We start from the raw sequence: 20230 nt of genomic DNA on the forward strand, positions 1-20230 counted from the left end.
GCAGGTAAAGGTCCCTAAAAGCGTGCTTGGGATCTAACCAGCAAACAATGGAAATCAGCTTCTCGTTAACTTTGGTCAGTTGCTTTACTGGGAGACAGAGAGATTTTAATATGCAACATCTATTCCCATCCATTTTAGTTAATGGTGCACCTCAACATCCCTGTACTTCTTTGGGGTATCAGCCCTCCCATTTATGTTAGCTGTATGAGCCTTGGACCTGAAAACCAGACTGACTTATTGGTTGGATCTCAATCTTGCTGTCCCAAGTTGAGACTGGTATTTTGGCTGGACGGAACCCTTTGTGTAGGGTGATGAATCTGACTTGAGTCCAGATTTTCCTTGTTGCCCCAGTGATGGCTTCCTTGAGTCTCCAGTTCTTGGTTAAATTATGTAATATTCCTTTTTCTTCCTCCTTTAAGACCCTCTCTCTATTGAAATTGGATATGTTGACATCTCCATTATTAGGCAGAACTGCCTCTCCAAATCAGTGAATGCTAGAAAAGTATCTCCTTTTCGCTTACCCCTTCTCCTCCCCAAACAAAAAGGAAAGAAGCAAACAGTATAACAAAAACACCCCAAAAGCACGTGGGATATGGATAACATTGAACATTGCACCTCACAGCATAACAGTTGATACAAACAATAGGCTGGGGTTGCAAGTTAACACCAGTGTCGTAAAAAAGCTTTTCACAATCTAAACTCTGTGTTCACCCATCTTCAGGATGGGGCAGAGATCAATCTCTCTTGTGGCTTTATCTCCTTGGGCTGGTTGCTGCAGAATTTGGCTCATATTAGGGGGGGGGGGGGGGGGGGGGGGGGGGGGCAGAAATCCTGTCCCATAATTTGTTAGAGATGGCTGTGACTGGGATTGGTATGGTACATGCTGATCACTGTGAAATCCTCAGTCCCCATCCTCCCCTTACACCCCCCAAAATTCACTCTACATATTTAAAAGAAAAAAAGTCAAATTTAGCAGTCTGGTTATTTTAGTACATGGCTTCGTAAGGCAGCAAACCTACTGGATACAGTGTGGGGGGCAGTTGGCTGTCAGAATTCATGTAGAATTCTTCGTTTTACTCGTTTCTTTAAAAAATTTTTAATCTGTTAAAGACCCATTTCTTGTATGAAAGCTTATATTCTTCCAAAACAACAAAAAAAAGCTGTTTCTTTCTTCCTCCCTTAAAACAATGTTGTCACATCCTTTCTCCGTAGTGCTGCTGTGGTACAAACTTGAAGTTGCAGCAGCCAAGCATTAAGTAGTTCCCCACTGGCTTGGGAGGAAGCGTGTCCGGGAGTCCTCCGCTGCGCTGGCCATCGTCAGAGCTCTAGGTAGCTGATCAGGGCCACCATTACTAGAGAGTTAGTTGTGATAATGACAGCATGTGGCACTGGCCTCGTCACAGAATCTTCCACCATCATACTTGTCCCTGAAAGAAAGGGAATGAGGAAGGAGCAACTGTCTTGTTGCACAGACACAATCGGATGTCTTGAGGAAAGAGTTGGGAGGGTTGGTAAAATGTTAGTTCTGGGGTTCTGTGTGCTTGTGTTGTGGTTGTCACTGGTGAAGCTCCCAGGAACACTTGTATTTGAAACAAGAATTTGGAGGTGGGCCCTGAGTACTTACCCCCCAAATCAAGGGAACCTGCTGGAGTTGGGGTCGGGGCCCCACAAACAGAGTCAGGATTTCACTCTTAGTGAATGTAAGCTGGGCTTGCGTGGGGCCTCGAGGGCTTTAGCTGCAAATAATAAAGCTGGGTTCAGACTAGGCTGAAAGGTTACTCAGAGTCTGAGGAGAGGTTAGCTGATGGACGGCTGGAGAGGAATACGTCAGAAGATCCTTTGAGTGAACGGCACGAGGGAGCCAAAACCAATTCCAGAGTCTCAACCTAAAACACTGGGGTAGGACTTCCCCCATGTTGCTGGAAAGGAGAGTGGGATTTTAAAACATAATAGCATTTATTGTTGTTATGCTGTGCTATGGCCGGGTAGGGGAGGAGGTATGACTAAGTCATTACTTATCAAAGAACAGTGGTAGCGAATGACAGGCAAGTAGTCCTGCAGATTAACTCCTCTCTCTGAGCTCGCTTTCCAGTGGTCTGTGAAGCATGCTGTAAACGAGTGTGTGTGCATGGAGTGTGTATAGTCAGAGGAGCATACATACCACTGTTTCGGAGGATGTGAACTTCTGCTGGGATTCCATCTCCCCCAGGGCCCGTCACCCTGATCTGTACAAAGGCGTGAGTGAAGTCTTCAGGGACGGGGATGTCGATCCGGCTCTTGCTGGCCAGGAATAGTGTGGGAGCAGAGTGGGAATCCTGCCTGTAAAGCATCTGTTGGAAGAGGCAAGTTTGAGTTTATGTTCACTGTGATTTCCTTAGGGTCACCTATAAGAGAAGGCCAGCTACATGCTGCCTGTACCTTGTACCCCGTAACTGCAGACTCATCTGCCTTCGCCACTACTGGGTCCCACTTGATGCTGACTGTAGACCCAGAAAAAGTCCAAGAGATGTTGCCAGGTGGCCGCTTTGGTGCTAAGAGATACAAAAGAAGACAGAGATTCAGTAAGTCAGGGACCGATGAGAAGGTTGTGCTGGTTACAACCGTCTCCTGAGACTCTACGACTAGTCAACGGGGCTGATGGCAGCACTGTGGTTGGTTTAAGGGAGGTATCCCAGCAAACGTTACTCTGAGCACAGATCTTCTCAGATAAGTGATACACAGACCACAAGACTGATCTGAGGAAATTCAGGGAACTGTTTTATGGACTACTTAAAATGGCGTTAGAGCACCAAGATAAAAAAGCTAATCAGTTAGCTGATCATGGGGGATCCTCTGGAGGAAGCAGCAGCCCCGGGGAGTACAATGTGCAAAATGGAGGTGGTCAGGGCTCACTCACGTGGTTTCGTTGTCGTGACGTTGGTGGAGGGACTCGGGGGGCCGGTTCCAGCCCGGTTGTAAGCTCTGACTGACACGTGGTATTTCGTGTTGGGGTTTAGGCCTGTTACATGAGCCGATGTGACCAGCCCCGCTGTTCTCACTCTGTCAGCTGCCTCCTCTTTATCACCATCCTTCCAGTACCGGATCTGAATAGAAAAGGATATGATGGGTTTAGTAAGGATAGAGGCATCTGCAAATACCAGACTCAGTCCATCCACAGCCAGTGCTGGAGGCCCTTTGGTATTTGTTTCTGTGCATTTTGCTTAGTATGTGCCTGGGAATAAGGTTCCATCCTGTGTGGAAAGGCAAGCAGAAAAAAAAAAAGGATGTTTCTCTCTCTCTAATCTCTCCTGTGAGCAGTAGTACTGGCCCCATTAGAGCCTCGTGCTGTCCATTAATTATCCTCCATCTTTGGAAACAAAATGCTGTTTCCTTTCACCTCACTTAGCCTGTGGGGGTATTTTCTTCACTGGGCTCTCCGATCTCAGTTTCAGTGTCTCTCATTCCCATGGCTCTCATACCTCGTAGCCCAAAAGCACTCCAGTCATGTCTCCCTGCTCAACGGGCTCCCAGGACACATCCATTTCTGAGGACAGAACAGCCTTGGCCGTAACTCTGAAAGGAGCCACTTTTGGTTCTGAAAAAGACAACAAAAGGGAATAAAATCCTTTTCCTAGCTCTGGGCAGCATAATCGCCATACTGAAACTAAGGGCTCTCCTGCACACCATTACTGTGCAGCCAGACAGCCGGTATTATGTGTACGGAGCAAAGCAAGGGGAAGGGATTTAGGGCCTTAGTAGGACAAGCAGGGCCACAGCTGTGTGCTGCGAGGATCTGTGTCTGCTCTGAAGCTCTGGGTGTACAGTCACGGCTGGGCTTAGGGAAACATCTATCTGTGTATCTGAAGTAGAAGATAAATGTTATGCTGAAATCACTGTCAGCTGTTCTTTGAGTAAAAGAAACCTCTCCTATCTTTGAGCTCCCAGACAGATACAGCTCTGTAGGGAGCTGGTTGAGGACACGTTGGTTGGTTGGACAAAGCACGGTGAATTCAGAGTCTCTGCAGTCCCTCTTTACCTTCTTCTGCAGAGTACACGATGGCAGTGAGGCTCTCTGGTCCCTCTCCTTTCCTGTTGTACGCTTTGATCTTCACTTCGAAGGGCGTGTAGGGACCAATGCTCTCGTTGCGGTAGACGTAGTGCAGCGATTCTGCGTGCGGCACCCTTGCTGTCAGCCACCCCTGGGTGCCTTTCTTGCGAAACGACAAGATGTAGCCAAAGCCATCTCCGTTCTGATAGTCCCGCAGTGTCGGCTGTGAGGGGGGTGGAAAGAGAGAGGAGCTTTGGTCCATTCAAACGAGCAAGACTTTGGACTAAGCACAGTGTTTGGCTCAACCACGTATCAACATTATGATTGCAGCACTGATTTCCCAAAAGAAATGGCACGTGCTCCTCCCCTTGGCCCTCTCCCAGCATCCACGGCTGGTGCCGTGCCGCTGACTTACCGTCCAGTTGATGATCAGCTCGTTGGGAGCCCCTCCGCCTCCGCTGAGCCCAGATGGTGCCACAGTAGGTGCTGTCGGGTCCCCAAACAAAAGCAGACAGCACAGGTTGGGTTAAGGAAACAACAGTGATGAAAATGAGCACAGACACTGCGCGATCTGGGAGTAGCCAGGCTTTGACAGCTTGTATGAAAGTGCTTGTCTCTATATTTTCAGCCGTGAGTATTTCAGATATTTGTAAAAATCAGGTCTAGAATACTGGCTAGTGCCTGACAAGCTTATTTGGAGGCAGCATGTCTCCAAGGGGACAAGAATGAAGCTCAAAAGCAGGGATATGGAGGAGAGCTTTTATTAGAAAGGAGTTAATATGCATTTGGTATATTGAGAGCAGTTCTCCTGCTGTTCTTACAGCCCTTCTGCTTGCACGTTCAAGCAGCAGAAGATAGAATGAACATTCACAGCCATTTGCTGGGAAATTTACCTCGTCTTTGCAGAGTTGTGCTCTGTGATATAATAGGGCTCTTTCCCCTTCCTAAGCATTACTGCCCAGCAGGTACAGGATTTGAAGCTAGGATTTATAATGGTTTAATATATTGTATCTAACGCTGGTGAAGTTAGCTGCCAGCTCTAGTACTGCTTTGTCTTTGATGTGTAAATGGGCAAAAAAGCAGAAAATTTTGTGATGGCATCACCTCTAGGAGCACTCAAGGAGATGACTAGTTGTTTGGGACCAAGGCATGCTACAAGCCAGCCTTCCCTCTCCAGCATGTAGGGACAGGTACCTCTGATTCCCCTTTCTACCTCTGAGCGTATCTGCACATACCTGCTTCTTTGGTACGGATTTTGCTGGAGGGTAAACTTGGCTCCCCAACTCCAAGAATGTTACTCGCTAGGACCCGAAACTCATAATCCATCCAAGGAATGAGGTTCACCACCTGGGCTGTCTCTGCGTTGCCTTCAATATTTACAGGATCTATATAATCCAATAACACGAGAGGAGAACAAATAGAGCGAGTGGCAGCCGGCGTACGAGCACAGAGCAAGAACTTGTCAGCGAGCTGGTGCCCCGCAGCCAGCACGGGCCATGCCACCGCCGCTGCCCTCAAGACACTTACTGGTACGCATTTGCTTCCATTTGCTGGAGAGGAGGGTCCGCGCCTCGATGATGTACCTGGCAATGGGGCTGTGGTTATCAAAGCCACGGCTCCAGCTCAGCTGGACGGTGGTGTCACTGATGTCTCTCACCACCACACCCCCGGGAGGGCCTGGAGGTCCTGGGATGATGGGAGACAGACAGACATGTTACTAAGATGAAAGATTTGGAGGCTTATTGCTCTTTATATTGTGCAAGTCATAAATTAAAATCAGGACTTTCTTTTCTGGAAGCTAGGAAGCCTCAGCTCTAATTTTGGCCTCCAGAAAAGCTCATAAGCCTATCCCATCCAGTTCAAATATTAGATGGTGAGGTGGTTGCAAGGGAAGAGCAAGCTGATCCCTTGCAAGGACTATGCCATTATTTCAGGTTTGTAAGGAGCAGGGGACCTTAGGACAGAGAAATTACCTCTGACAGTCAGCGTGGCTGACTCCGAAGCACTGTCCACAACTGTCTGGGCTGTACATGTGTACCGCCCCGAGTGCTTTAGCTGGGTGTTGAAGATGCTGAGGTCCCCAATAGCTTCCTTCTGCGTGGGGAAGAGAAAAGACAGTGGGGAGAGCATTTGAACACACCTGATCACAATCCAGCATTCAACATTGTGTTGGGTTTGCATGGCAAGGTTTTGGTAGTGGGGGGGCTACAGGGGTGGCTTCTGTGAGAAGCTGTAGAAGCTTCCTCCATGTCCGATAGAGCCAATGCCAGCCGGCTCCAAGATGGACCCGCCGCTGGCCAAGGCCGAGCCCGTCAGCGACGGTGGTAGCACCTCTGGGATAACAGATTTAAGAAGGGGAAAAAAAAACCTGCACGATTGCAGCCGGAGAGAGGAGTGAGAATACGTGAGAGGAACAACTCTGCAGACACCAAGGTCAGTGGAGAAGGAGGGGGAGGAGGTGCTGCAGGCGCCGGAGCAGAGATTCCCCTGTAGCCTATGGTGAAGACCATGGTGAGGCAGGCTGTCCCCGGCAGCCCATGGAGGTCCACGGTGGAGCAGATCTCCACCTGCAGCCCTGGAGGACCCCACGCCGGAGCAGGGGGATGCCCAAAGGAGGCTGTGACCCGTGGGAAGCCCGCGCTGGAGCAGGCTCCTGGCAGGAGCTGTGGCCCCATGGAGAGAGGAGCCCAGGCTGGAGCAGGTTTGCTGGCAGGGCTTGTGACCCCGCGGGGGACCCATGCTGGAGCAGTCTGTTCCTGAGGGACTGCACCCTGTGGAAGGGACCCACACTGGAGCAGTTCGGGAAGAACTGCAGCCCGTGGGAAGGACTCACATTGGAGAAGTTCGTGGAGGACTGTCTGCCGTGGGAGGGACCCCACGCTGGAGCAGGGGAAGAGTGTGAGGAGCCCTCCCCCTGAGGAGGAAGGAGCGGCAGAAACAACGTGTGATGAACTGACCGCAACCCCCATTCCCCGTCCCCCTGCGCCGCTCGGGGGGAGGAGGTAGAGAAATCGGGAGTAAGGTTGAGCCTGGGAAGAAGGGAGGGGAGCGGGTAATGTGCTTTAAGATTTAGGTTTTATTTCTCATTATCCTACTCTGATTTGATTGGTAATAAATTAAACTAATTTCCCCAAGTCAAGTCTGTTTTGCCCATGATGGTAACTGGCGAGTGATCTCTCCCTGCCCTTATCTCAACCCACGAGCCTTTCATTATATTTTCTCTCCCCTGTCCAGCTGAGGAGGGGAGCAATAGAGCAGCTTTGGTGGGCACCTGGTGTCCAGCCAGGGTCAACCCACCACAAACATGCAAACAAAGAGGCTGGTATTAATTTTCTGTCCTTTTTGATGGTACATAATTGCCCTTTCTACTCACCACACTGGCTCGCCGGTAGTGCCCCTCAGACTTGTCAAAGTCAATGGGGAAATCATCCAGTGACCAGGTGAAGGTTAGGTCCATAGTTGGATCGTGGGATGCGTGACATTGTAGAGTAAGGTTTTCACCTACATTGATATCAGCACTAGATGGTGCCAATGTGATTTTGGTGGCATCTGCGGAGAAAGAGCAGGGAGGGCTGTTATCTGGTACATGGACCTTTGCAGCTATACATGAATGCTGCAGAGCATCCAAACCAACCAACACTTTCCAACTTGTCATCCCTCTCTAACAGCTGTAGTTTCACAGGAGGAAGATGAGGGATCACAGTGGTTAGAAAATGGAAATGCTTTTCTCAAGGACCAGTTGTTGGTAGGTATGATTTGGTGGGTCAGGCAGAAGGTTTGCTGCTCCACAGGCTGAAATGTCTTTGATTCCCTGAGTATTGCATTGATTTTTGGGAGTACAAGGAGAGGAGAAATATCACATCATGGCATTCTTAGATGTTTCTTGCTCATTTGACCCCAAATCAAGGCAAACATCTCTACCTCGAACAGAGAGGATTCCAGTACTGTTGGCTTTGCCCATGAAATTCTCAGCAAAGCAGGTATACTTTCCTCATCAGATTTGCTGATGTTCTGGAGGATCAAGGTGCCATCTGTGGTAATAGTCACCCTGGAAAGGAAAAAGAACCATACAAGAGGAAGGTTAAAACGTCTGTTCACCCTGTACACCTGGCAATTTCCAGCACTTGCTGATTTTAGAGAAATTGGTGATAAAGACAGGACTGCAAAATATTATGTTGGAGTTTTCTAAAGAAGAAACTAGAGGAATAACAAAGTGCTTATGTTCAGGGATGTAGCAGCACACTTGGGTCATCAAGTCCAGTCTTCTGGCAAGAAAAAAAAAGTGATTTTAGCTATGGTTTCTAGGTAGAAGCTGACTCTGTGCTGCTACCTGCTACTGTTGATCAGAAGTTCAGTCCCTTTGGTCCAGAGCACAGTGGCTTTTGGTGCTGCTCTTGGTTGGCATGGGATGATGACCTTCCCACTTCGGGCTGCAGGTATCAGTCGCTTCACTGGGTTTAGTCTAAAATCTGGTGCTAAAGCTACAGGGGAAAAAAAGAGGATTAAGGAATGATTAGAAAACCCTGCTATGTGAGCATTTTAACTGCCACGTAACTAGGTATTGATTTGTTGTTAGATGACTTGGTAACAGAAGCATAGCAATATCTGGTGAGCAAGATGAAGGAGTGATTCCTCTGCTGCCGGGTGGTTTCTAACGCCTGCCGAGGCAGGTGTTATGTGACACGTGTTGTACTTAGCGATGATATGACCCTAACAAGTGCAAGGTCTTTGAGAGACACAAGAACAGCTGCTTTTGAAAATGTAGAGGATATTCTCTTCAATATCCTGACCAAAGTCACCAATGCAGACATCCAGCTTGCCTAAAACTCGACCTGGAATTGCAGAGATAGAATTGGGTTTTATCTGTTGCCCTCATGCATTGCAGTGTGTTAATATTGAACAGTTGATGCTTAGGGCCTTTAATTTATCTCTGGCATCTACTGACCACGAGGAGATAAGCTTTTAGACTAATGTGGAACAAGTTTGGCATCAGTCCAGTTCCAGCTACCATCCATCAAAGCAGGGTGAATGGATACTGAACTCTTTTCTTTGACCTCTTTCCTCCAAAAAAGAGGAGGGCTGTGTAGTGGAAGAGAGCTTGTAGTGCTGCTGCTGTCTGTCCTGTACACTTTCTGTAGCTAAACAGATGTCCTTGTTCTCTTTCAGCATTACTGAATTTACACAAAATTTAAATTTTAAAGGGTTGTAGAGTGTCTTGTTGAACCAGCAACCATATTTCAATGGTGAGTGAAGCAGTTTTTGTCTGCTCTTATCTTACTCTATGATTGCAAGCATAGGATATTAGGAAGAGATCTAATGCTTCAGTGTCCCATTGAAACCCAGAGCACTGGGAAATGAGAAATTACCTTGCACTGTTAATTCAGCACTTGCATATACTGTGCCATGCTTGTTCTCAGCCACACACTGATACATGCCAGAGTCCTCCAGGACTAGCTTGGAAAATCTCAGCTCTCCACCGCTCACTTCGATGCGGTTCTGTGCAAACAAGAGGATGAACCCATTAGATGAGAAAAACAAAAATGGAACTCAAGCCTCGTGTGTTCAGGGTTGAGTTTCATTACAGACTCTTATGCCAGTTTGAAGCCAGCCTGGTTTTCCATGGGAGAAAACACAGGACGTTTTTTTCCGTCTGTCCAGTCACTACCCCACATCACTGTGCTCTGTTTGCTGAGACTTCTGAGTGCCTGAGCAGCAACGTGCAGGTCGTACAGAGACAGGTACAAGGTGCTATTTATCTGCCTTGGTAACTGGCTATGAGTTCCTGTGGTTGCATGAAGCAATGGCTGGGATGGCAGTGACGGGAGAAGGAACTTGCTGTCGGTAAGGACTGTGGCATTGCTTTGCAGCCTCATGGGGGCACATGGAATAGGGATGCGGGGTGATAAAAGGGGGTTGAGATGCATTTGCAGCGAGGCAGTAGAGGGTCTAAGTCTGGAGTAGCAGGTTCAGTACTGCAAATTCTGGTGTGCACTGGCCGAGCTGCTCTCGCTGTCAGACCTGCGCCGGTGGTACCTGGGAGGTCAGCGGCTGCCCGTCCCGAAGCCATCGGACTGCGGGCCTGGGTTTGCCAGCAGCCGCGCAGCTCCAGCGCAGGTTGGACCCGATGTCGGCTTCCGTGTCTGTGATCACCTTCAGCCACTCCGGCTGAGCTGCAAAGGAGCAAGAGAGGTGGCAGAGCCAAGAAGATGAGATGAGAGGTTTGTTGTGCCAGGCAGGCAGAAGGATGCTCATTGTGTCATCTCTGCTGGCAGATTTATTTATCACAGCGTGTTTCACCGTAGTAACAGCCTTCGCCTTTTGTGCAGCGATGCAAGGCTGAGTCCTCTATGGGTCTGGCTGCAGCTGTGCATGTGGACTGCACAAAATTATGGCAGAATCCAGATCTGAGGAAGAACGTTATGGTTTCTTTTCTTAAGAGTAAATGCAGTCATTCCTGAACTTCAGGAAAGACTGGATTCAGACTAAGATAACCAGGTTAAGTTTTGTAACTTGACTAGATCTGATTAATAGCTCCAAGCATTAATCCTTATGGAAGTACCCCAGGCTTGGAGAGGATCTTGGTTGAGAGCCAAGTTTGATTTTTACCACTATGCTTCCTTCCCTGGTTACCTCATTTTTGCTAGAATTATTTTAGAGCAAGTTAGGACATCTCTCTACTTGCCATAGCCTAAATGTATCCACTGAGGAAAGGTATCAGTGATCTCTGCAGGTCTTTGTTAGGGCTTTGCAATAGGTTTAATTAGGGCTGATAGGAGGCAGGATCAGAGGTGGTGGTTTCAGTCCCAAAGGCTCAGTCCATTGCCTGGGGCATCTTGCTGTGCTCTGGAAAGGCACGTGTTTAAATGTGTTACCTTGAATGATGATGCGGCCCTGGTAGGTGTCTCTCCCTTTGATGTTTTCAGCCTCACACTCATAAGTGCCTTCATCCTCAAAGCCAACATCCTGGATCTGCAAGAGGGGCTCGCTGCCGATCCACTTGGAGGACTGCGAGCCATCCAGCTTCCTCCACTTTATTCGAGGAACAGGGCTGTGTAAAAGTAAATCTGGTGAAGGGGCAGCTCTTGGGTACCTCAGGCTGCACTACAGTGTAGTGTAGCTCAATCCCCACTTAGCCACCCAGGTCCCATCCCAGCTGGGCCTTGGCCAGCAGGACAGATGGCTTTAGCCTCCCTCTTTCCATTCCCCCTCCATCTCTGGTCTGCAGTAGACCCGTTGAAGAGAGGGGTTGTGGAAGTTGCAGGTTCTGCGATACCCTCCCCGTCCTGAGCCTGAGCGATGCAGACGCTGCACTCACTTTCCAAAGGCAAAACACTCCAAAGTCACCATCTGCCCAGCCAGAGCGTAGGTGTCTGCAGGAAACCTGGCTTTTATGCTGGGTGCATACTGCCTGGCATCTGTTAAAAGGAAAGCACTGTTGAGGAGTTCTGGATGACTTTAAAATGGCACATGTGAAGTCTTAAAGGGCAGAGGTACCTGCAAGGTTACACTACTTTCCAAAACCTTTGTGTGTTTGGATAAGGCAACAGAGGCTAAGTTTCATTTTCTTTTTAAAACGGTTCTTACTAAAGTCTCTAAAAATCTCTTTACAACATCTCGGGACTATTTCTCCTTACTTTCCTACCTGCTTACTCCCTTTGCCCTGCCCAAGAAGTATCCTTAGCTGCACCTCTGCAAGGTCACCAAAGGCAGAGGAGAGTAGTTTCAGGGATATGTGAGCCTGCACAGGCTGCACCTTGTGCCAGGTCTCTTTTACAAACAGAGAAACCCCACTGATGGGGTTTGTAGCTGCACAAGCAGCGAAGCCTGGAGAGAGGGCTGCTTCCCCCGGGTTCCAGCCCATCAATATTTTTGTAAGCTCTTAAGCTGCCCTGAGAGACGGGTGGGTGATTTGTGCACTGCTGGTGTTCTGTGGAGCCCGAGTGCTTTGCGATCGCTTGTTAATTTTGCATTTTGCCCAGTCCCCGTATGATAATCCAAGAGCACTGACCCTCTGCAGCGAGGCTGAGCCGGGAGAACTTGCTGAAAACACTCTTGGTGATGAAGTCGATGTGGCTGGTGGCAAAGCACGAATAGTTCCCCAGGTCGGAAGCCTCTGTCTTGGCAATGTAAAGGTTTCCTGTGGTCTGAGAGACGAAACGCCTTGCATCGGCTGGGATGAAATTGGGAAACTCATTCAGGAGCCATCGATAGGATAAGCCTGTGGGGAAAAGAAAAAGGAACAAACTGCACAAGTTGCCTGTGTCCTCTCAGGTGGGACTAAACCCAGCAGGCTGTCTTCTAGACCAGTCTAAGCTGAAGTTGGTCCTTGGATGGTATTTGTTTTCTCCATGTGCTAAGTCCTACCTCTGTTTTGTTGCTTTACAGAATTTGAATTAAAAACAAATTTGCTTCCCTAAAATTCCCAAAGAAGAGCAAGGAGTAATTCACATGTCTGGGAATCCCTTGCTCTGTAGCATCTCTCTACCTGGCACGAGCAGTGCTGCTAATCCCTGCTAGTGGTGATGCTGAAATGCAAACCCTTACCTGGGTAATGGGGAGGAGGGCTGCAGGCGAACATCACTCCCCAGCCTTCTGTAATCTTCACGGGGTCTCGCTCTTCTGCGGAGAATTCCTGCAAAACTAAACAAGCACAGTGAAACCTGTCCGTGGACGAAAAAAACAGCTGGAGGAATTACTGTATTTTTATCTCCCCCTCCACAGGCTGGTCTTTTCAGTGGTTGTACAGAGGGAGATCCAAAAATATTACTTTCTCTGTAGTGCATCAAATTTCTACCACACCTCCACGTTAATGGAAAGCGCCAGGGGATTTCTCCCAGTGATGATGTTGGGTACCACGCACAGGAGGGCTTCTCTCCAACCTTTATTAATGCGAGCAGGGGGGACTCAATTTACCCCCAGCATAACTGTGGCTGCATTTCATTTACCTTGTGGAGACAAACTTACAGCCAAAGCGGAGGGAGGCTTCCCTGCTGACCACTGTGCCCCTGGAATTAGATGCCACGCATTGGTAGGAGCCAGCATCCTTGGCTTTCACTGGGTTGCTTATCACTAGGTCACCTGCAACCAGCCTGTAACGGGAATCTGGCTCCATCTTTATCTCTGTGCCATTCATCTTCCACCTGCCAAGAGCAAGTGTAAAGAGTGAGAGGGGTAAATACTCATTCCAACACTCGTGGTGCCTCGGAGGAGGCTGTGCTTGTTTGTTTTTCCAGCTGTGGTGTGTTGGGATTTGAGTTAGATTTATATCTGGTCTGTGACCTGGGAGGGATGGCACATCACGTGTGGACGAGGAGGCTGATTCCCATGGTAGTGATGTTCTTTATATAAAGTGGAGAACAGAAAGCAAAATTGTTGATGGTTGTGCCCCAGTCCTGGTACAGAGAGAGAGCAGGCGAGCTCACCTGTAGGTCACAGGAGGACTGGCTCTTGCTCGGCAAGCCAGCGTGACTTTCTCTTCTGTTGAGCCTTCAGGGAAGAGGGTGTGGACGGGCTGCTCTTCAAACACTGGCCCGTAGTTCCTTGTGCTACTCTGTGCTTGGCACCAAACTGCGAAAGAGGGAAAACCTGCTCAGCTCAATTTAGCGTTTTCTAAAAATTCTCATTTTTAGTTTTGTAGGGTGTCCCTGGCAGCGTCAGAACTGCATCTAGAATAAAAGAAGGAGCAACGTGAAAATCACAACCCATCTGTCAGCCCAGCCCAGCCCCAACCATGGCTTTGGGCAGAGAGCGTACATTTCCCACTGAGCATCTCGCGCCATCTCTGCTGTGCCAGAGGGACCAGACATGCTTAAAGACGTGCAGATGAAGGAGTACTGACACACGCCTCTTGGAAAGCCATGCACAGACAAGACCGGAGCTGGGAACCCCTCGATGCCCTCCTAGTCCCTGGCAGTGAGGACGTGCTGGTTCCTCCTCTGTCTGTACGAACTTGGGCTGGTTGGTTCCTCCCAAGTCCTCTCCAGGACACGGGAGGAGAGAGGAGAACCTGGATCTTCGCAGCTCTGCCACTGCCTCCCTGCACACGCCTGGCTCCCCTCCGTCCCTGCGTCCACAACATCATCGGCTCCTGATGACTCAAACCTGCTGCTTGCTGGTGTGCAAACCAGTGCTGCAGGTATCAGTTCTGCTGTTCAGCTGATGGGAAGAGCTTGAAGCTTCCTTTGTAGTGTTCAGACACGGGTTTGATTCTGATCTTGCTGTCCTGAGTATGGCTCAGGCATAGGCACAAGAGGAACGTGAGAACCTGCCTGCCTTCTCCTACGCCGTGTCTGGGCCACCCTTTGGCGTGGTGATGACGTTTCACTGGGAAGTGTCAGCTGTCCGCAGTGAGTTACTCTGGGTCTCGGATAAATGGCAAATGCTAGCAGACCCCTTCCACACAGGCTTTATGGAAATGGCAGTGCAAATAAGTAAGAACAAAGCAGAAGCTGCCTGGAAATCTCTTAACTGCAGAAGCGGCTAGTGGGATAATGATCGCCAGCAAGTCTGTTCTCTCCCTGGCACCCTGAGAAATGCCTGTCCCTTAGCAGGGATGGAGCCACCTCAAGGCAGCGTGCTCCCAGCACGGTCCCCCTCTGCCTCTGCAGTGATAAGCTCAGAGATGCTTAGCTAGCCCCAGGATCCTGCCATGCTTTGTAATTGAATTAATAACTGTCTTAAAACTGCCATGCCAACCAGCAATCTGTTTCCTTCCCTACAGTACACAGCATGGTCACTAGTTAAATTAAGTGACTCCAGTAAGTGTGATGTTTTATGCAAGAGTAACTTCCAGCAGGGAATGGCCAGCTCAGCTCTCCTGGGCTCGGGGGAAGCAGCCCTTTACCTGTAGCTCCTGGGGTTCATCTCATGTTCCGGCTGCTCTTGCATGCGGAGATGAGGGTGAGACGGGAGAGGGGCTCCACTAATTGCCTCCGTGGGTTCGGAGCAGCTGTCGGCTGCTCCTTGTGTCCGAGCACCAGGCAATTACCCGGGCCCTCGGCTCCGGCAGCGGGGATGTGCTGCTGCAAGGGAGCTGCGTGCAGGCAGGAGCCTGGTGGGCCCTCAGCTCACACAGGGAAGAGGGACTGTAAGCCTGTGTCCAACACTTTGGAACAAGAGAAAAGCAGCGTTTTGAGGGTTATATTCCCTCCAAATCAGTGTAGGTGCCATTTTCCTTCTAGAAAAGTTATATTCACAAAGGAGAAGCTTGTGTAAGCTGGAAATCTTCTCTCAGTTGGGTCAGCAATGGCTGTGCTGAGCAAGTCTCAGCTGGAAATAATTCTGCTGACCAGCAGGTAAAATAATCGTGAGTTAATGTGGAATTAATAAGGAAGTAGTGTATTAATTGTTTTCTGATAGATAGTAATGAATGGATTAAGGTTTAACAGCTTTATGTTTTGAGAATAATAGGTAGCATATGGTAAATAATTTCTATTTATTTAACAAATAAAATATATATTATTAACACTCACATGCATGCCTTTTCTCATGGGATGCTCTTTCCCAATCAAGCCAAATTACGCTAATCATCCCTTCTGATTCCACCCAGAGTCTGCACCCCGTTGCTATTTGCTGCTGTCCCTTTTCCTCTGCCAAGGTTATGGACTACAACTGTCAGGCATTGATTTTCTCAAATGTAATCAATGCCAGAAGTTCGGCTGGGTTTTTATCTACAGTTCCAAGGTGTCTGGTTGGTGTTGGGGGTGAAATGTCTGGATCTCACTGATTAAGCAAAACAACGGTTAGATTAAAGTAATAATTAAATAGTTACAAGATCGGGATATGGTTAGAACTAAGAATTGAGAGCAAAGCAGAGTGGTAAATCTCAGTACCTCTAAGACTGATCGTCTGGGCTACTTCTGTCACCCCAGAACTCTCATTTTTAATGTTACCGAAACAGGTACCTTCCTTGGGCTCTATCATTTGGATAGCGGGGAGAAGACAAACACAAAATAAAGGTCTTCAAGCCTGCAAGCCAAATTTGCAAGAAGCAGAGTGACCTGCTCAGAATTGGGCATGCCTTATGCAGCACTGCTTTCTGTGTTAAAATCCAGCTAGGAGAGCAGAAATTATGGTAAATACGCTGCTATGCCTCTCCAGAACAACATTCTATTATTAGGAAAAATAAATATTAACACCAAAATAAACAGGAGTAGGTGAAAGTGGAACATCTGAAAATTAAGATTCGGAAAAACAGCTGCAGAAACGCTTGAAGATTTCACGTAGCACTCCAGCAGTGACTTGTGCTACTGTTTGGGAGAGAAAAATACTGTATCATGAAATACACCACCAAGGACGTAGCAGTCTCTGTGCGTATAAAAAAATCCCAAACTTTATACCAGATATTGCTGGAATAGACAAAACTCAAACCTTATCTCCTTTGCCACTGCAGTGAGCAGGAGGTGACTGCCAGTCCTCCCCTGTGCAGCGGCGCTGGCTCATTTCTGGCAGGGTGGTTTTGCATTATTATTAGTATTTGGAATATGCTGAAAGTCAGACCTGGAAAGCCCGGGTGTCCAGGAGGCTGAATGCTTTCCCTTTGCGCTGAGCCCTGCACTAGCTTTGGAGACCAGGAAATTATAAATGTCTCAGTTGAACGTTTTCCAAGATGTATTCCAGTTTATGAGGACATCAGCAGCAATCCTTTTATTGAGCACAGGCAGCATAGCCATAGCTCCGGAGCACTGACCACAGCCTGAAGCCTTGGCACATGAGGGAGCTGGGCAATTAATTGGTTTTATAGGAAAACTGAACACACACATGTGCACAAAATCAAAGTGGTTATTTTTAAAGAGCAGCTCTCTGAGGAACAGAGGGTTATTTTTAACGAGAAGCTTTCTGAGGAACAAAGGGACAGTGCTTTGGCTAGCCTTAGATTTCAAGATTTTCCATGGCTTTTACTGAATGAAGAAAGGCCAGAGAGATTTTTAGACTTTCCTGACAGTCTTGTTCATTAGAGAGTCATCTCTGTGCACTTCATAAGCTTTAAACCTTTACGTATCGCTGGGAAGTCATCCTTTTGGTGATACGGCCGAGGGAGGGTTGACATTGCCAACCCAGCTTCCCAGGGCTGGAGCTGACAGCCCAGACCTGGAGGCTTTGGGTCTTCACCCACTCTGGAGTGTTGCCTTGAGCCTCATCTATAGCTGGCATTTTTCTGTCCCTGGTCCCTCGCTTGTGTTCCCAGTGAGGATTTGTCCAGTCCCAGCTGGCTCCTGAGATCCATTGCATCATCAGCCAAAGGTCAAGAGAAAATAACCCTCGCAGGCTTTTCAGCAGTCATTTTTTGTGGGCTCAGCTTGGACGGGGAGCAAGTTGCACGAACTCAGCTGGTTAATGGGAAAGCCCGACTCCGTCTTGCTGCCTCTACCAGATTTGGGTCAGACCAATTTCCAAACAGGCTAATTGCCTCCCAATCTAGGGCAGCCACCCCTCCCTCTGCCTCCTCGGGGATCCAGAGAACATTAAAAGGTAATTAGATATTTATAAGGACAGGCGAGCAGTCTCTGCCTGGGATGATGAATTAGCTTGAAGACATTATCTAATTCTCAGTTGTCTGAAATGAAATGTCTCCCTGCTGAAAAGGGACCTTCAGAGTGCAGCCTGAGACTCCCAGAGATCCAAAAATGGTCCCCGATGACTGGGGGAATCTTTGCAGCCAGGGTATGGCCAAAAAGGCATCTCTAGAAAAACTGGGAGGCGAAGTGGCTTCGCCATGAGCGAGTCCTGCTGGCAGGAGGAAATTCCTCCTTGTGCCGAGGCCAGGACAAGCCTGGGCAGCCCGGGCTGCGGAGGGGCCCTGGTCCTGCCGAGGCTTTGCCTGAGGATCCGCATCTCCTGCATTTCACCTAAATTTGAATTTAGAAAGGGGGAGACTTGTGTGTCAACCGTTCCTGTGCTCATTCTTGAGCGGTACAAAGGGAAGTTGGGCATAGCACAGACACGTCCCCTGGCTGCATAAACTGCCTGGGAGAATTGGGCTTCAGCAGGGCTGCAGCTGCAGAGCATGGAGAGGTGCGGCATGGAGACATGCGTCCCGGGTGAGCAATGCAACAGGTACGTTGCATGCCCCGAGCGATGTCCCGCTTGGCACCTCCGACAGCCCCTCTCGGCTCTCCCATGGAAACCTCCGGGTCGGAGAGGCGAGGGGCTGCTCTTACCCAGAAAGGTGACGACAGCTAGGGATGTGCGGACAAATCCAGCGGCGCCTCCCATCCTGCGCCTCCGGCCGGGTTACGGCTGAGCCTCTGCGGATGAGTGGGGACAGCAGCCCTGCAAGAGACAAGAGGAGTTATCTGCAGCATTTCTGTGGCTCTGCTCAAGGGTCTGGCGTCCAGCTGCGCGTCCCCGCTGGCCACGGGCCCGGGGTGAGAGTCACTCGGGAGCAAACATCCAGCTGCCCGGTGAGGAACACACAGGGGTTTGAACGAGGTCTTTTTCTTTCTGCCATGACAGATCTGGTTGGGAAATTGTTCCTCCTCTCTTACTCTCTGCTATTCTTCTTCTCCCCTCCAAAAATAATGCTTCCTTCCTAGCATTTTTTATTAAAAAACGCAAAGCCAGAAGCACACAGGATATTAGTAGGGGGGAAGGAGGAAGGAATAATTTGTTCTTGTTATTTTGTGAAAAAGGCATCTTTAATTGAAACTCTTCAGGCAGGGAGCGACTGCTTCTGGGTGCCGTGCCAGCCCGAGTCTCTTGTTCTGGAGAGGCTGGGGGGACCCAGCTCGTCACTGGGCACTGCACCCCAGCTTGCAGAGCATCCGTGCAGCGAGCTCTCGCTTGCAGGGCAGCGCGGAAAGCGAGCGGCACAAAGCGGCTGCGCAGGGCTGGCTCATTTCCTGCTTTTCTTCTTAAGTTTAATGCATTTGAACAGTTAATCAAGAGACAATGGAGCGCCAAGGCATTTCCTGATGCTGTGAGACACAGTAGGTGGAGCAGTGATTTCCAGTCCCCTCTGCAGACTCCTGTCTTCCAAGATCTCCAAAAGAAAAAAAAACGAACAAAACACCGAGCTGTTTGTGCAGCCCCTGGTCCCTGCGCTCTCCTGGCTAAACCCACCGCCGGACCAGCTTCAGCACACGCACCTCTTTCCTTGTGACTCCAGCGGGGATGCTGGGCTGGGTTTTTTTCCCCTCTTTCTTAACAAACACTTTTGAAATAACGCCTCGAGGAGCCCCACAGCCCGCAGAGCCTCGTGTTCCCTGCCGCTCTCCCAAACGCACACCCCAGCGAGCTGCTGCTGAAGGCGCTGCCAAGAGCCGGGCTCCTCGTGGGCTGCGAGTGCTGCTTATCCCTCTGCTCCAGCTGGTGCCACTTCCACTCCTCTCCCTGCCCATCTGTCTGCCCGAGCAGGCAGTGCTGCTCCTAAGCTCCTCCGAGCAGGGATTAGCTTTCTGTCCCATGGGATGCAGCCCCCTGTGCATTGCTGCTTTAAAAAAATCCGGTGCCCCGCTCATTAATAGCAGCGCTTGAAACGCGCCTGAGCAAACAGTGATAGTCCCGTGTTTGCTTCACGTCCTGCCTCCTGGCTGGACGGAAAAGCCACCTGGCCTCTGTGTCCTCACCCAAAAGAGAAGATTTTGCTACCAACACTTGAAAGGGAGGAGACCCCATCCCAAATCCTCCTCCATTTTTATCTTGCTTGGATCAGAGGGCTGGATCCCAGCCTGCCGGTCCGGCGCTGGGAGCAGAGCCCAGCCTGCCTGCCCTCAGCTAGCTCATGCCCTGGTTAAATGTTTTTTATATGACAGGCCCCTAAATAAGGCTGGTGCTTAATTGTACCGCACGGCCGGGGCAGGAGGGACCCCCGCCGTAAAGAAAAGGCAGCACCCAGCGGGAGAGGGCCGAGCTGCGTTGCGGACAGGCGATTCGGGGACAAAGTGGAGAAGGGCGTGAGATGCATTTAGGCGAAAGCTGCTCCACGCAGTTTGTTCCAGCAGCCCTGAAGTGAGTCAGTCACATGAAATCACTTGATGTCAACGAGAATCATGCCCCAAATGGTGTCCTGAACCCACGGCCTTTCAGCTAACACTGCTTCATTGTTCCCCTGCCTTCACCCTCTGCCTGCTCTCTCTCATGTGTCTTGTGCTCACGTCGTAAGCACTTCGGGACAAGGACCAGCTTTTAGCTCGATCTGTTTTGCAGGCAGCGCTGCGATGTGGGCTTGCAGGCAATGCCAGCACTGCACTAATTAATACGTTG

The 20230-nt window shown here is 49.5% G+C and overlaps 2 protein-coding genes across 2 annotated transcripts in view; one reads left to right on the top strand and one right to left on the bottom strand.

Moving 5' to 3' along the window:
• Positions 1-13922, top strand: part of RBBP5 (RB binding protein 5, histone lysine methyltransferase complex subunit) — a 41351-nt gene extending 27429 nt beyond the window's left edge. Inside the window, exon 14 of the mRNA XM_050911221.1 lies at positions 13657-13922. Within this exon, the coding sequence (XP_050767178.1) occupies positions 13657-13664 (8 nt within the window). The 3' untranslated portion in view covers positions 13665-13922. The remainder of the gene's footprint in view (positions 1-13656) is intronic.
• CNTN2 (contactin 2) lies at positions 1318-18241 on the bottom strand. Its single transcript, XM_050911215.1, is given in 23 exon segments — positions 1318-1427; positions 2162-2330; positions 2419-2531; positions 2897-3083; positions 3459-3574; positions 4016-4250; positions 4443-4513; positions 5263-5412; positions 5555-5713; positions 6001-6121; positions 7401-7576; positions 7949-8020; positions 8023-8075; positions 8358-8508; positions 9394-9523; positions 10061-10197; positions 10900-11075; positions 11343-11442; positions 12036-12245; positions 12572-12667; positions 12992-13167; positions 13450-13594; positions 18187-18241. Coding segments are annotated over 23 exon segments (3108 nt in total).
• Between the last annotated feature and the right edge of the window lie 1989 nt (positions 18242-20230).

Source organism: Gymnogyps californianus, chromosome 27 (genome assembly GCF_018139145.2).
Source record: "Gymnogyps californianus isolate 813 chromosome 27, ASM1813914v2, whole genome shotgun sequence".
NCBI classification, from domain to species: domain Eukaryota; kingdom Metazoa; phylum Chordata; class Aves; order Accipitriformes; family Cathartidae; genus Gymnogyps; species Gymnogyps californianus.